Raw genomic sequence first — 14,189 nt, 5'->3', positions numbered from 1 at the left:
CGAAGAATTCAAAGAGTAATTACTTAATAGCAGAAAAATGGGGTTTTACCAGTGTAATTGTGTTGTGGTTATTGGGATGGATTTGTGCTGGGCAGAAATCTATTCTTTTTAATCTGATTGACTATCAACAGCAGTATTTGGACAAAATAATTTGTTTAAAAATTAGACAAATGAGGAAAAAAGATGAAACAACAACCAAAGCACAAGATGACACCTTGAACAAGATACAAAGCACACTGGTAGAAAAAATAAAAGTGTGGACTATTTTCTGAATGGTGAAAAAATTCAGAAATCTGAATTGCAAAGGGACTTCGGAGTCCTCTTGCAGGAATCTGTAAATGTTAAATTGCAGGCTGGGTTGGTGGTGAGGAAGGCAAATGCAATGTTAGCATTCATTTTGAGAGGACTAGAATATAAAAGCAAGGATGTACTGACGAGGGTTTATAAAGTTCTGGGGAGGGTCGTCACTTGGAGTATTGAGCAGTTTTGGGCCCCTTATCTCAGAAGGGATGCGCTGACATTGAAGAGGGTTCAAAGGAAAATGATTTGGGTATTGAAAGACTTATTATATGAGATGAATTTCTTAGCTTCACTGGAATTCAGAAGAATGAGGGGTAATTGCAATGAAACCTATTGAACATTGAAAGGCCTCGATAGAGTGGACATGGTGAGGACGTTTCCTAAGTTCGGGGGGGGGGGGGGGGGGGTTCTAAGACCAGAGGATCCTGCCTTAGAATAGAGGGATGTCGATTCAGAACGGAGATGAGGAGTAATTTCTTTAGCCAGAGGGTGGTGAATCCGTGGAATTTATTTCCACAGGCAGCCATGGAGGCCAAGTCATTGAGTATATTTAAGGTAGATGGTTGATAAATTCTTGATTCGTCAGGTTATGATGGGATATGGGGAGAAGGCAGGAATCTAGGGCCGAGGGAGAAATAGGCCAAATGGCCTAATTCTGCTCCTATATAATATGGTCTTAAAACAAAGGCTTCCACGTTACAGGGAGAATGGTCCATGGGGTTGCTCAATAAAAGAAGTGGAATGACAGGAACAGCTTTGTCCTTTGCAATTCTTCTGCTGTTTCTTTCAGTGATAACCTAAATGTACTTAACGGCTCCTCCTGAGTGCACATTGCTACAGCATTAATCATTTCAATTGCAAAATTAGTATTTAATTTGTACATTCATCACAAGAGGGATCTCCTTCTGAAATGTTCACTGCTTATTCCTCTCCAGATGCTGCCTGACCTGCTGAGCTCCAGTATTGTGTGTGTTTCTCTGGATTTCCAGCGTCGGCAGTATTTCTGGTGTTTATGCTCAAGACATGAGTTAGTTAAATCTCGAAAGGGTGATTAAAGATGGATAAATCTTCAATTAAGCAGACTGCATTGGGCATTGCAATAGTAATTTGTGAAGTAAATATTCTATTTTGTTTGTTTACAAATAATTTTTAACACCAAGAGTGAAACAATATTATCAAAATGTTCCTCCACAAAGCAACTGGAATTTAATGTTTGAGTTACTTTAATGAAAAAAAAACATACATAACAATTGTTTTTTTAAAAAAAAACTAAAATAGAAACTTAACCATTGGCTGAATATCGTTTTCTTTCAATTTGTTAAAGAAATTCACGGGTCTCAGTTGTGATGAGATGGATAAAATATTTGTTCTGAAAAGTAAGTCAAAATATATTTGGCACACAAATAGGTTGTTAAGTGCTTCTTTTTAAAAAATATTGCATCAGAAAATATAATATACAAAGTCCTATATCCAAAATAATTTCAAAGTACTTCAAACAAGAAAGTAATTATAGCAGGAAAATTACACCGATATTAAGATTGTGCTTGAAAATGAACTGTAGACAATGGAAATGAAAAACCCTTTGAAAGCAGTGAGGCACCAGCCAGAGGTACTTAGGGAAACACTTCCAGTGAGTAGTGACTAAGCCTGCAATCAAAGTGAAGAGATATGCACAGAAGGCAAAAAATTACAGCTCTAGGCAGGAAAAGTTAACTGTATATTGGGTTGAAAGATTTGGTTAGTCTAGTTATTATTTGTGTAACTGCTGCATCCTGGATGTCAGATTATTGAGATTCAATTTTAATTATTTTACTTTTAATTTTTGGTGTAATCTAGACTACTACGTAACAATGCAAGTGTTGCATATTTTATCCAACACAAAATCTATGTAAACCATCCATCGGACCAAACACAAAGATAAAATAAACTAAGAAATATTAAATGAAAACAAAAGATGGAAATTCTAAGTCGATCAGGCAGTACCTGTGAAAAGAGAAACAGTTAACATTGCAGGTCCAGAACCCTTCACCAGAATTCCCAGAATTTTTATTTTAGTTTCAGATATCCTGCATCAGATTTTTTTTAAAAAGTTTCTTTTTCTGTAGCAAATGTTTTTTAATAAATGGTTTTGAATAGTAAAAAAATTACATGCTATAAGGCTGATAATTCGTAAATTACCATTTTCTTCTTGTCCACTAGCTTCTGGTGTGGCTCTTCTATGTTGCTCCTCTGGGGCTTCTGGGAAAATGACAGCTGTGTCTTTTTGCTGAAGGTATTCTTGAACTTTTGGATCATGGGCCTGTTCATCTTCTGCAGTTGAATCATGAAAGCAGTTTTCTCCATCAGAATCACAGCCTTCTTCATTAGCTGTCAACAATGTCATACTAAGTCACTCAACAATACATCTCCAAAACAAAATGCATCACATACTGCACATTCTGCAAGTGCAATAACATTCATTTTTATATTTAAAAATAAATCATGCAAAACAGATTACTACCACTGTACAGCTTTAATTCAATAATGTTAAAATGAGACTGTTCAGAAAATTTCAGTTTCCAATCTTGCTCAAGAGGTAAGTATGACACAAAGACTTAAATAATGCTGAAGATACATTGCATTGTTGAGGGTGCCATTCTACAGAGAGCAATTAAATTCATAATCTTGAGAAAGATCCCTAAATCATTAAGACAAATTTTGCTAGATGCTACAGGCAATCTACCAAAAAGAAACAACTTGCACAATTCTGCATTAAAATAATGTTGCCATACGTGCTGCAGCACAAATCGCCAATCTGAGCGAGTTCACAAAGACTCTGCCTGGAGGAATTGAAGTACACTGCATTTTAAGTGCCCGTCTCCTTTGATCCCACTGGGTAAGTGTGGGCTGCTGACATGCCTTTAAAATCACTAACAGTTTCAGGGTCAAATGCAAAAGACTGTGTTCTGAAGAAGGCAACTGATGACAAAAACCAGGGTACTTAGCCAAATGCAAGATCTCCATGAAGTTTGCAAGAAAAGGATTATAAGACACAGTCTTCCTGTTTCAAAAGAAAATTTTAAATTTAGGAACCTAAAGAAGCAAAAGATAAGTACTTTCCTCTCACATTGACAGCACAACATGCTCTCTGTGTTCCCATATTGGTTTCTTCAAAGCAAAGATTTGAGGTAGTAGGCTAATTGATCACTGTAAATTGACCATAGTACAAAGGTGCACGGTAGCATTTGAAGGGAGTTGAATGCAATGAGACAAAATAAAATGGGATTAGTGTAGTTGAGTATTTCTTGATTGGTGCAACTTCAATGAGCTGAATGGTCTGTTTCCATATTGTATGTCTATGGATTGTTTTTAAAAATACTCTGTACTACTCCAGTCCACACTTCCATCTCCACCAAATCCCACCAGCTTTTTACAGCACCTTCCTAAGCAACTTAAAGTTAAAAAAGTGATTTTCTACTCCTGTAGTCAATAATCAGCTCCTTTGTTTTGCTGACATTCAGCATCAGCCAGAATTTCAATTTCACTTCTATATGCTGATTTGTCACCACCTTTGACCAAGGGGATACAGTACAGTGCTTGCTTCATTTTTTAAACTTTGGTCCTTCCCTTTGGCCACCCTCTCTATGCCTCCTTCAGACAAAAGGAAGAGGAAAGAGGTTCTGCTGAAGGAGCTTGAACAGCTAGGGACCAAATTAAAATGCAGAACCAAAAAAGTAATAATCTCTGGATTGCAACCTGAGCCATGCACAAATTAGCAGAGGGCTAATAAGATCAGTGCTAAATGTATGGCTCAAAGATTATAGTGGGAGAAGTAGGTTTGAATTTGTACAACATTGGCAATGGTATTGGGGAAAGAGACAGCTTCAGGCTCTGCCTGAACCAAGCTGCAAGGGTAAAAAGACCCTGATAGGAGTTAGATACAGACACTCTGAACAGTAGCCATGATGGGGGTACAAGTTACAATGGGAGATATAAACAGCATATAAAAAGAATAGTGTTACAATGGACATGGAGGCTTTCAATATGCAAGTTGATTGGGAAAATCAGTTTGGGATTGAACCCTGAGAAAAAGAATTTGTAGAATGCTATGGGATGGCTTCTTAGATCAGCTTGTGGAAGAGCCCACTAAGGAAATGGCCAATTATGGGTTTGGTGTTGTGCAATGAACCAGATTTGATGGGGGAGGGGGGGCCTAAGGTAAAAGAACCTTTAGGAGGCAGTAATCATAATAGAACTGACTCTTGAAAGGGAGAAGCTAAAATTGTTTGCACCAGTATCACAGCTGAGTAAAAACTATAAAGGCACGAGTGAGGTAAAGGCCAAAAATTAGTGAGAAGCTGGAAGGCAACTAAAAAAGCCTTCTTGGGAAAGATATGAAGCTGAGATAGCCAATAATATATATATATTTTCATATTTTCATATATATTTTCATATATTTTCATATATATATTATAATTTCAGATATATAAAAAGCAACAGAGAAGTAAGAGTGGACATCAGGCTGCTGGAAAATGACACTAGGGATGTAGTAATATGGGACAAAGAAATGTTGAAAAACTGAGCAAGTATTTTGCAACATTCTCAACAATGGAAGACTTCAGCAGCATGTCAGAAATTTGAGAGAATCGGGGCAGAAGTGAGTGTAGTCATCATTACTAAGGGGAAGGTGCTTGGGAAGATGAAATGTATGAAAATGAAAAGTTACCTGGACCAGATGGACTGCAGCTCAGGGTTCTCAAAAATGTAGCTAAAGAGATTGTGAAGGACTGGAAAATAAAAAAATGTCTCTCTAATGTCTAAGAGGGGAGGGAGGCAAAAAACTGGAAAATTATAGGCCAGTTAGCCTGACTTCAATGGTTGGTAAGAGATTAGAGTCCTTTATTAAGGATGAGATTCCAGGGCTTTTGGAAGTACACAACTTAATAGGCCAAAGTCAGCATGGTTTCCATAAGGGGAAATTTTGCCCGACAAGTCTGTTGGAATTCTTCAATGAAATAACAGGCAAGACAGACAAAGGTCAATCAGTGGATGTTGTTTCAGAAGATCTTTGACAAGCTGCAACCATGAAGGTGCTGAACAAGGTAAGAGCCCATGATCTTACAGGAAAGATAATACCCCAGCGCGAATAGAAGATTGGCTGACAGAGACGGGAATAAAGCGGGCCTTTTCTGGTTGATTTGTGGATGACTCATGATATGTTCCTTAGGGGTCAATGCTAGTTCCATTACTTTTCACATTTTATGTCAATTATCTGGATGATGGAATTGACTATAGGTAGACAGGAAGGTTGTATTGAGGAACCAGGGAATCTACAGAAGAACTTGGACAAGTTAAGGGAATGGGTATAGAAGGGGCAAGTGGAACACAGCATAGGCAAGTGCAACATCTTGCACTTCGTTACAAGGAATAAAGGTGTAAACTATTTTCTAAACAGGGAGAAAATTCATAAATTGGAGGTACAAAGGGACTTAAGAATGCAGGATTCCCTGAAGGTTAATTTTGTAGCTTGAGTCAGTATTAAGGAAGGCAAATACAATGCTAGTATTCATTTAGAGAGAACTAGAACATAAAGCTGAGGCTTTAAAAGCCATTGGTAAGACCGCACTTAAGAGTATTTTGAGCAGTTTTAGGCCCCTTATCTAAGAAAGAATGTGCTGGCATTGAAGACTGTCTAGAAGAGGTTTAGAAGAATAATCCTGGAAATAATAGGGTTAACAGACAAGGAACATTTGAGGATGTTTTCAATAGTGGGAGGGACTAGGACTAGAGGTCACAGCATCAGAATAGGAAGGACATCTCTTTAGAACTGGGATGAGGAGTGGTGAATCTGTGTAATTTATTGCCACTGACAGCTCTAGAGGCAAATTATTGAATATATTTAAAGTGAAAGTTGATAGCTTATTGATTTGTAAGGACGTGAAAGGTTATGGGGAGAAGGCAGGAAAATGTGGTTGAAAGGGAAAATAAATATGCCACGATTGAATGGCAGAGCAGTCTCAAAAGGCTGAATGGCCTAATTCTGCAACTATGTCTTGTGGTTTTATGGTCTCACCCTTCCCTGCAACAAAAAATAAAATTTTATTTCAAACTTTTCCCTCTTCTTACTAACGCCTTCAAACTGAAACATGAAGTCCATTTCTCTTCACTGAAGCTGTTTGACTATTGAGGATTTCTCAATTGTCTGCTTTTACTTCAAAATGCATGGAATAGTTATGTCTTGAGAATGGAATCAGAGAGACCTTTAGAATGCTGTTAATGGTAGGAAACTGTGTCACATGTGCAGCTGCCTGGAATGATCCTTGATCTACAGAGTTAAAGAATGCCTGAGACTTTAACCTTCACAATGACAGCAGTTCATATACATGTGCATGCCTTGAAATCTTCCTGCAGAATGTCACATATCTCAGTGAGGACAGCCTTAGTAAAGCTGAACCTGCGGAGGCATTGCTTTTGAAGTGGTTATGACAGGATTTTATCTCTGTAAATGTTATGGTGATAAGCACATTACAATGTATACATCTGTGCCTCACCCCTTTAACATCCCAGACCTTACCTTTAAAACCTACAACAACTGGCTTGAATGTTCTTTTTATACAGTATCACTGTCAAAGTTACAAACAGTTCTGCACATAGAAACTGTGACTTTGGCCAGCAATAGTGGAAAACGGTATTAACAACTAATATTGCTAGTTGCTAGGAATACTTTTGGATACATTACAAAGATCATTCCGAGACATGCAACTTACTCTGGTTTTACTTAAAGATGGCCTTTTTTTAAAAATTGTAAATGTAAACCAATGAAACAGAATATTGTTAAGTTCTTTGTATTTTGATTTTTTATTATTAAAATTGGGATACTCAAAGATGGTGGTCAGATATATTTGTATAAAAATTATTTATGATAAGCATATTTATAGCTACATGGGGGGGAGGGGTAGAAACAATACCAGGTTTCTAATCCAGAGGAAATGGTCTTGATACCCTGCCCAAATGCAATGGTTCATGCAAGATTTCACATTTAGGATTATGCAAGTGAATGAAATATTGAACAATTTCTCCAGTAAACTAGTGCAAATTTAACTCAAAGTTCCCCTTAAATTACGCACTGCGACAAAACAAAATCTCTATCCTATTTCATAAACCTCAACACAGATGCCTGTATAAAAAGGAAAGGATAATCAATTTTCTCACTCCATGCAGAAAGCACTCAACAGACACTTTAAATGAAATTTGAACACAAAGAGCCATTGGATGTAATGTAAGAAACTTGCTTTGTTTTCTCCGGCAGAATATAGTATATCAGAACACTTTTCCTAATCTGTCAGTTTTAATCATTGCCTGCAAAAGGGAACTGTATACTTAAAGGCTTAAATGTAGCAAGGATATGAGGTAAGAGTAAGGAAAGGTTGTGATCTTTGAACTAAGTGGATTCCTCCATAAATAATCCAGGCTCCATGGTCTCCTAATATACGAGTATTTTATGTCTTAAAGCTATTCACCATTGGAGAACTATTTTATAATCTGAAATTATTTTGCATTTATTTTCTCTTCCCACATTCAAGGTGTGAACAGTTGACTAATTTAATCCAACAATGGATTCACAATTGCAGCAAAATGCACGAAGTATAAAAGAGTTCATTTTAATCACTCAACTCAAATCTTTTTTCTTTGTCCTCCACCTTTGCATATGTGGCACTGAACAGCAAGCAAGATCATGTACAACAACATGCACATCAGATTAATTATTTAGCCCATAAAAAGATTTGGTCTGTACCTGTGCAACCATCACTCAGCATCTGGGCTTCAGGCCCCAGGCTGCCCGTATTTTCTTTCCTTCCTGAAAAGCAAGAATAAAGTAATCTCAAAGTCTATTTAAATAAAACTAAGTGAATTAATTACTCAGTACATTTTTGTCAAAATAAATAACCAGAGCCAAGATGAAATGAATAAGCTTCCCACAACTCCTTGGGTATTACACCTAGATGTTCCATTTATCTGTTCAAATCATTTGCTTTTAATTTGATTGTGCAGCTGCAGAAGTAATACTAAATTATATCAGCTTTTAAGATCAGACATTCTTCCTTGTGATTACCAAGTCATAAAGTTATTTAACACCATTGGCACAATGGAGCACAGAAACAATGAACCAGGTTGCATTAGTCAGCTGCCAAACTTTAAGCTTATTTTTACTTAAAGTGAGTCCCTGGTGCAATGATCTAATGGTAGTTCAGCTTCCAGCACTCATCAGTGAGATTTTGAGAATGTAGTGAATGTGATCGATGAGTGTAGAGCTGTGCATGTTGGATTTGGGACTGACTCGTGCTATGGTCCTTAGGGATGGAACTTCTTCACTAACTCAGAGGGTGGTAAACCTTTCAAATTGTCTACCCAGAGGGGGCTGCAGCAGCCACTGCTTTGAATGAAAACAACAACAGTTGATACGTTTCTGGAATTCAAAAAACCTCGCAATATGAGAGAAGTACCCACCATGATGAGCTGACCTTGGCTAAATGGCTAACTACATAGATTTTCATAAGGTGTTTGGCAAGGTCCAACATGGAAGATTGATTCACGGAAGATTCAGAATTGGCTTGCCCATGAAAGACAGGATAGTGGATAGGCCTTAACCTAACACTACCACAGCTGATGATGGTCAGTGATTCATACTGCAGCCTCTAGTGTCTATGAAATACTAGTTTAGGAGATGTGCAGAGCATACACTTTTTTTGTCACCTCATCAGCCACTTTCAAGGAGCTGATGGACTTGGACCCCAAGACCCCTTCTGTCCAGAGCAGTTTCTTCTCATGGAATTCAGTACAACCAGTGTACTTACAATTAGCAGATTTCTCAACATAAGTGCCTGGAAAAATGTGGAAATTTACACTTCCTATTGGACTCCAGGGACTGGCCATCTGATGAATGGCAGGATTGAGCTTTTGCTAATGGCTAGGAGTTGAATTGCCAGCTTTAAAAGTACATCTGTCACTACTGCGTTGATGTAGAATTCCAATACCCAAAAAATGTATTTTGCCTGAATTGTGGATTTTTTTTTCATTCCCTACTACATTTCTGTGCAACAAGAATAGACAAGGCCATTCAATGCAAACTGTTGAGATCCAGTTTGAATAATTTAAGTACAGACAATTTGTCTCCATAAATATTACAAAAGAAAATCACAAATTTTAGTACAGGTCTCTGATTATTGCTTTTGTTTATTCTGTTTTTGCCTTCTCTACTTCACCCTTATAATAAATACAGATATGGCACATTTAAAACACGAACTAAAATTAAGCAAGCTAAGAGATGTACATAGCTAATTGTAATTTGCTTTGAACTGCTGCTGCTAAGTTAACAAATTTCACGTCACATGCCGGTGATAATAAACCTGATTCTGATTTCATAACGTTTGCCTATGAGGCCAATGACCTAATTAAGAAACCCACTTCCTATGAGGAAGGCCGATCTGAAACCATTTCATTCTAGTTCTTCTTTCTGCCTTTTGTGTCTGTAGGAATAAACACATGGAAGTAAACAACGTTTTACTGTGGTGCTGACATATTCTGCTATCATTTCAAAAAATAGTTCTCAGGATAATACTTACAAAATGCTGAAGCAACTCAGTAGGTCAGGCTGCATCTATGTAAAGTACCGATGAAGGGTCTTGGCCCAAAACATCAACTTTTCCATTGATGCTATCTGACCTGCAGAGTTTCTCTAGCATTTTGTATGTGTTACTATGTATTTCCAGTATCTGCAGAATCTCCTGTGTTTATGTCCTCATGATATTTATTACCTATTCTTAGTTACCCTCAATGAGTGGAAAAATAGGCTTACAAACTGTTGCAGCCCAAGTTAACATAAGAACATATGGTTTCTCTGCCATTCATCAAGTATTCTACAACATTTTTCCCAATGTTGGCTTCTCTTCATATCCAGAAAACAATACAAAACAATAGCCTCTAGAGCTCCTAGGGGTAGAGAAATTCTGAGGTTCACCATCCTCTGAGTGAAGTTTCTTTTGCCAACTCAGTTCTGAATGGTTTGCACCCTATTCTGAATGTGGAACATCCACCTTGCATCTAAACTGTTACAACCTTTAATGACTTTTTGAAATGTTTTAATGACATTCAACAGCAGTACTGAGGTGTGATTTTACAGAACAGATTGATGAACTCAGCAGTCAGTAGACACTGTCAATGTGGAACCTAGCAATACCTTTGACAAGGTCCTACTGGGTAGGTTGGTCCAGAAGGTTAAATCACATTGGTCCAGGTTCAAACAGATAATTGGATACAAAATTGGATTGGTGGTAGTGGAGTTTGTGACCAGTGGTGTGACACAGGAATCAGTGCTGGGTCCCATGTTGTATGTAGATTAAATGGTTAGTAAAGTTTGTAGATAACACCAAAATTGATGTGAACAGTAAAGAGGGTTGTCTAAGATTACAGCAGGACCCAGATTACTAGGAAAGTGGCCCAAAGAATAACAGGTTGAATTTAATTCAAATGGTTGTTGCATTTTGGCAACTTTAAATGGGAGCAGGACTTGCACAGTAAATGGTAGGGCCCTAGAGTGTGTTGTAGAACAGAGAAACTAGGGATACAAATATATACAGATGGCCCCGTTTTTTGAACATTCGCTTTACGACAGCTCACTGTTACGAAAGACCTACATTAGTACCTGTTTTCACTAACCAAAGAGGATTTTCGCTTTTACGAAAGGACCCCCGCTTTATACGTGTGTTTACCCCAAGAAAGACTACCATTGCCGTGAAACCTTGTGTGGGCAGTTGTTTGTGCATGCGTGTACTTGCCGATTTTTTTTCTCCAAAACGATTTTGGCTCGCTGTCTTCCCAATTTTGATAAGTGAAACTACACCATACATAAAATATTTCTACTTTATTTAGCTGTGTCTTTATCATATCATTCCTGCTTTTACTACATGTTTGAGTTCTTTTAGGTTTCATGTGCTATTTGGTATGATTTGCCAGGTTATTTTTTGGGTCTGGGAACGCTCAAAAATTTTTTCCCATATAAATTAATGGTAATTGCTTCTTCACTTTACGACATCTACGCACGTACATGCATGCGCTCACAACTGCCCACACAAGGCTTCACAAGGTCATGGTAGTCTTTCTCGGGGTAACACATGTATAAAGCGGGCGTCTTTTTTTTTGTAAAAGTGAAAATCCTCTTTGGTTAGCGAAAACAGGCACTAATGTAGGCCTTTCATAACAGCGAGCTGCCGTAAAGCAAACATTCGAAAAATGGGGGCCACCTGTACCTTAAGTTAACAAATCTCATGTCACATGCTGTTGATAATAAACTTGATTCTGATTCTATAACCCCTCATAACTATCAAATTTCACCTCTTTCTTATTTGCTCCAGGGAATAAAGTGCTAACTTTATTTATTTATTTATAAAGGGAAACCTATAGCCTGGAGTGTGGTGGGTATATGGTACGAGCTGCCACAGAAAGAGTAGATGCAGGTGTAATAACAACATTTAAAAGGCATTTGGTCAGGAGATGGATAGGAAAGCTTTAGAGGAATATGGGCCAAACACACGCAAATGGATCCAGATACAGTATGAAGCCAGGCCAACATGGACAAGTTGTACCAAATGCCAAATTTCCAAGCTGTATAACTATGATTCTCTCCCCTTGTTCTGTCTCTAGAGGCCCAGTTTGTTTTGTAAAAACATCACTTCCTGTTTGTAAGCTCCTTTTTCCTTACAGCACTTCCAGCGTGGGTTAATTCAGATTTCGACGTCCATCTCCATCCACTCTTTATTTGCCCTTGAAACAGCAGTATCTATGAGTCTTAAGCTTTCTTAATATTGGTAAACAATGTAAGTATTTGAAGTATTATGTTTATCGTTCATCACTCTCGTCCACAGCAATAACTATAGAATGATGCATGTGTGTATTACTTTGTTTAATGCTGATTGTGAAAATAATCAAAAATATTAGTATATTCAGGTGCCTGATAATTCTCTGTTGAATGAAATACATGTTTTACATAACTTTCTGCAGTTTCACAAAACCCTGTAGAAAGCTTCTGGCTCAGGTAATTTTTGAGAAGGCGTTTAACTCCCTGCCTAGCTTTGTACACAATGCACTGCGAGTGCAGTAGACCACTATTTAATCTTATCTGAAGAGTATACAGTCTATATCTTTTCATTCAATCTCATCTCTTCGGGAAAACTTGCCATCCTCAGATTCAGTCTCATAAACCTTTACTGCACTCCCTCTATCAGAGAGGTCCATCTTTTGCTAGATAAGGGGACCAAAACTGCACACAGTGCTCCAGGGGCCATCTCACCAAGGCCCTATAGAATCACAATACATGTCCTTATTACAAAAAAAAATCATTACGAAGGTTAACATACATTCCCTTATTGCCTGCTGAGCCTGCAGGTTGACCTTCAGTGACTTGTGTACAAGCACACACAAATTCCTTTGAATATCAACATTATCCAACCATGGACATTTATCAAATGCTCTGCTTTTATTAGCATATTCTTAGTGTAATTCAGAGGCTTTCATTAGAGCACAGAACAAGTGGAAAGTTATCATGACTTTGAAACAGTTTCATGGACTATGTTTCTGATGCCACCATTTTCAACTTTATTAAATGTTCATTTTATTTTCAAAATTGCAATAGTGCTTTAAATATATAAATATATGCTTTGGAGCTACCAGTTCAATACAACCAAAGCATCTTCAACTGCATTCAAGCAAACAGAAGTATATTTATGAATTAGGACATACAGTATATAGCTCTCACTCCAGAGCAAGTCAAAATGTGACCACGCTGAGGCCCATGACCATGCTGCAGACAACTTGAATATGCTTTTCTTTGTTGTATTCACATCAGCAACCTTGATCATTTCCAATATTCAAAAGTATTTTTGAAAGGCCAAAACTAGTACTTGGAATTTTTCAAGACATCGCAGTAGGAACACTTACAGCGCCAACATTGCTGAAATACAACTTAGAAATGACACACACGTGTGTTTTCACACAAATTGTTAAAAGTAATATTTATTTTCTTCTGCATGTGTGAACTATATTCCTGTCAGACAACTTCAAATATCTCTGAACTTATGTTATAGGAACAAAGAGTGACAACTATGGGAGAGAGCGAGCAAGAGCACGAGGGGGGAGGGAGCGCGAGGGGTAGGGAGGGCGGGAGGGGGAGAGAGAGCGAGCACGGGTGTGTACGTACGTGTACATACACGTACATACATCTAGGCCAAAACATTTCTCACCAGCACTCGAGTAAGATTCTGTGCATCTATGTATTCCAAAGATAAACTGTAGTTCCTAGGTTACTACATTGCCTTTTTTGATTCCAGCCTATATTCCTTACATCAATTTACACAAAACGAAACAACTGAATCAGGATTGGTATGTACATAGACATACACAAAATCTAGCTGAATTATGAGTGTGATATACAAAAACCTTAAGTTAATTTGTGTGACATTGTTGAACTTTGCCAAATTATATGATGGCAGCTACCATTTAGAACAAGTTGCTTTTTAAATATGACAAAAAGTTGCTAAATTAAAAGCATTTTCATTATTTACTTCTCAGCTAATCCCTCAATTTTTTTCATAATTTTCCCCTCAAGCCTCAACTCATGGTCACATGTTTATATATCATTCTGCTGCAGGGTCACTGGTGTAGCTTTGAAAAATCAGAATAACGTACAAAGCTGATGGACATATACAGTATCAGGAATTGTTAAATGCACGTAGCTGAATAGAGAGACTCATGCAGTATTCCAGTTATAATTTATGTCAAGACTGCAGAGCATGGAAATCAAATGGAAGTCGTAATTAATTCCATTAAAAGGCCCAAGGATTCTGGTGACAGCTTCA

The 14,189-nt window shown here is 37.6% G+C and overlaps 1 protein-coding gene across 6 annotated transcripts in view; it reads right to left on the bottom strand.

Annotated features, from left to right (window-relative positions):
- The window catches only part of zeb1b (zinc finger E-box binding homeobox 1b), a 143,072-nt gene that overhangs the window by 30,623 nt on the left and 98,260 nt on the right, over nucleotides 1-14,189 (bottom strand). For 5 of the 6 annotated variants that reach the window (XM_073054786.1, XM_073054780.1, XM_073054784.1 and 2 more), the window contains exons 3-4: nucleotides 8,075-8,137; nucleotides 2,479-2,667 (exon numbers count right to left, since the gene is read on the bottom strand). In XM_073054786.1, the coding sequence (XP_072910887.1) occupies nucleotides 2,479-2,667; nucleotides 8,075-8,096 (211 nt within the window). In that variant the 5' untranslated portion in view covers nucleotides 8,097-8,137. The remainder of the gene's footprint in view (nucleotides 1-2,478; nucleotides 2,668-8,074; nucleotides 8,138-14,189) is intronic. The other variant, XM_073054781.1, reaches the window with a different exon arrangement.

Source organism: Hemitrygon akajei, chromosome 8, assembly GCF_048418815.1.
Source record: "Hemitrygon akajei chromosome 8, sHemAka1.3, whole genome shotgun sequence".
NCBI lineage: Eukaryota > Metazoa > Chordata > Chondrichthyes > Myliobatiformes > Dasyatidae > Hemitrygon > Hemitrygon akajei.
This window is presented reverse-complemented; position numbering and strand designations above follow the sequence as displayed.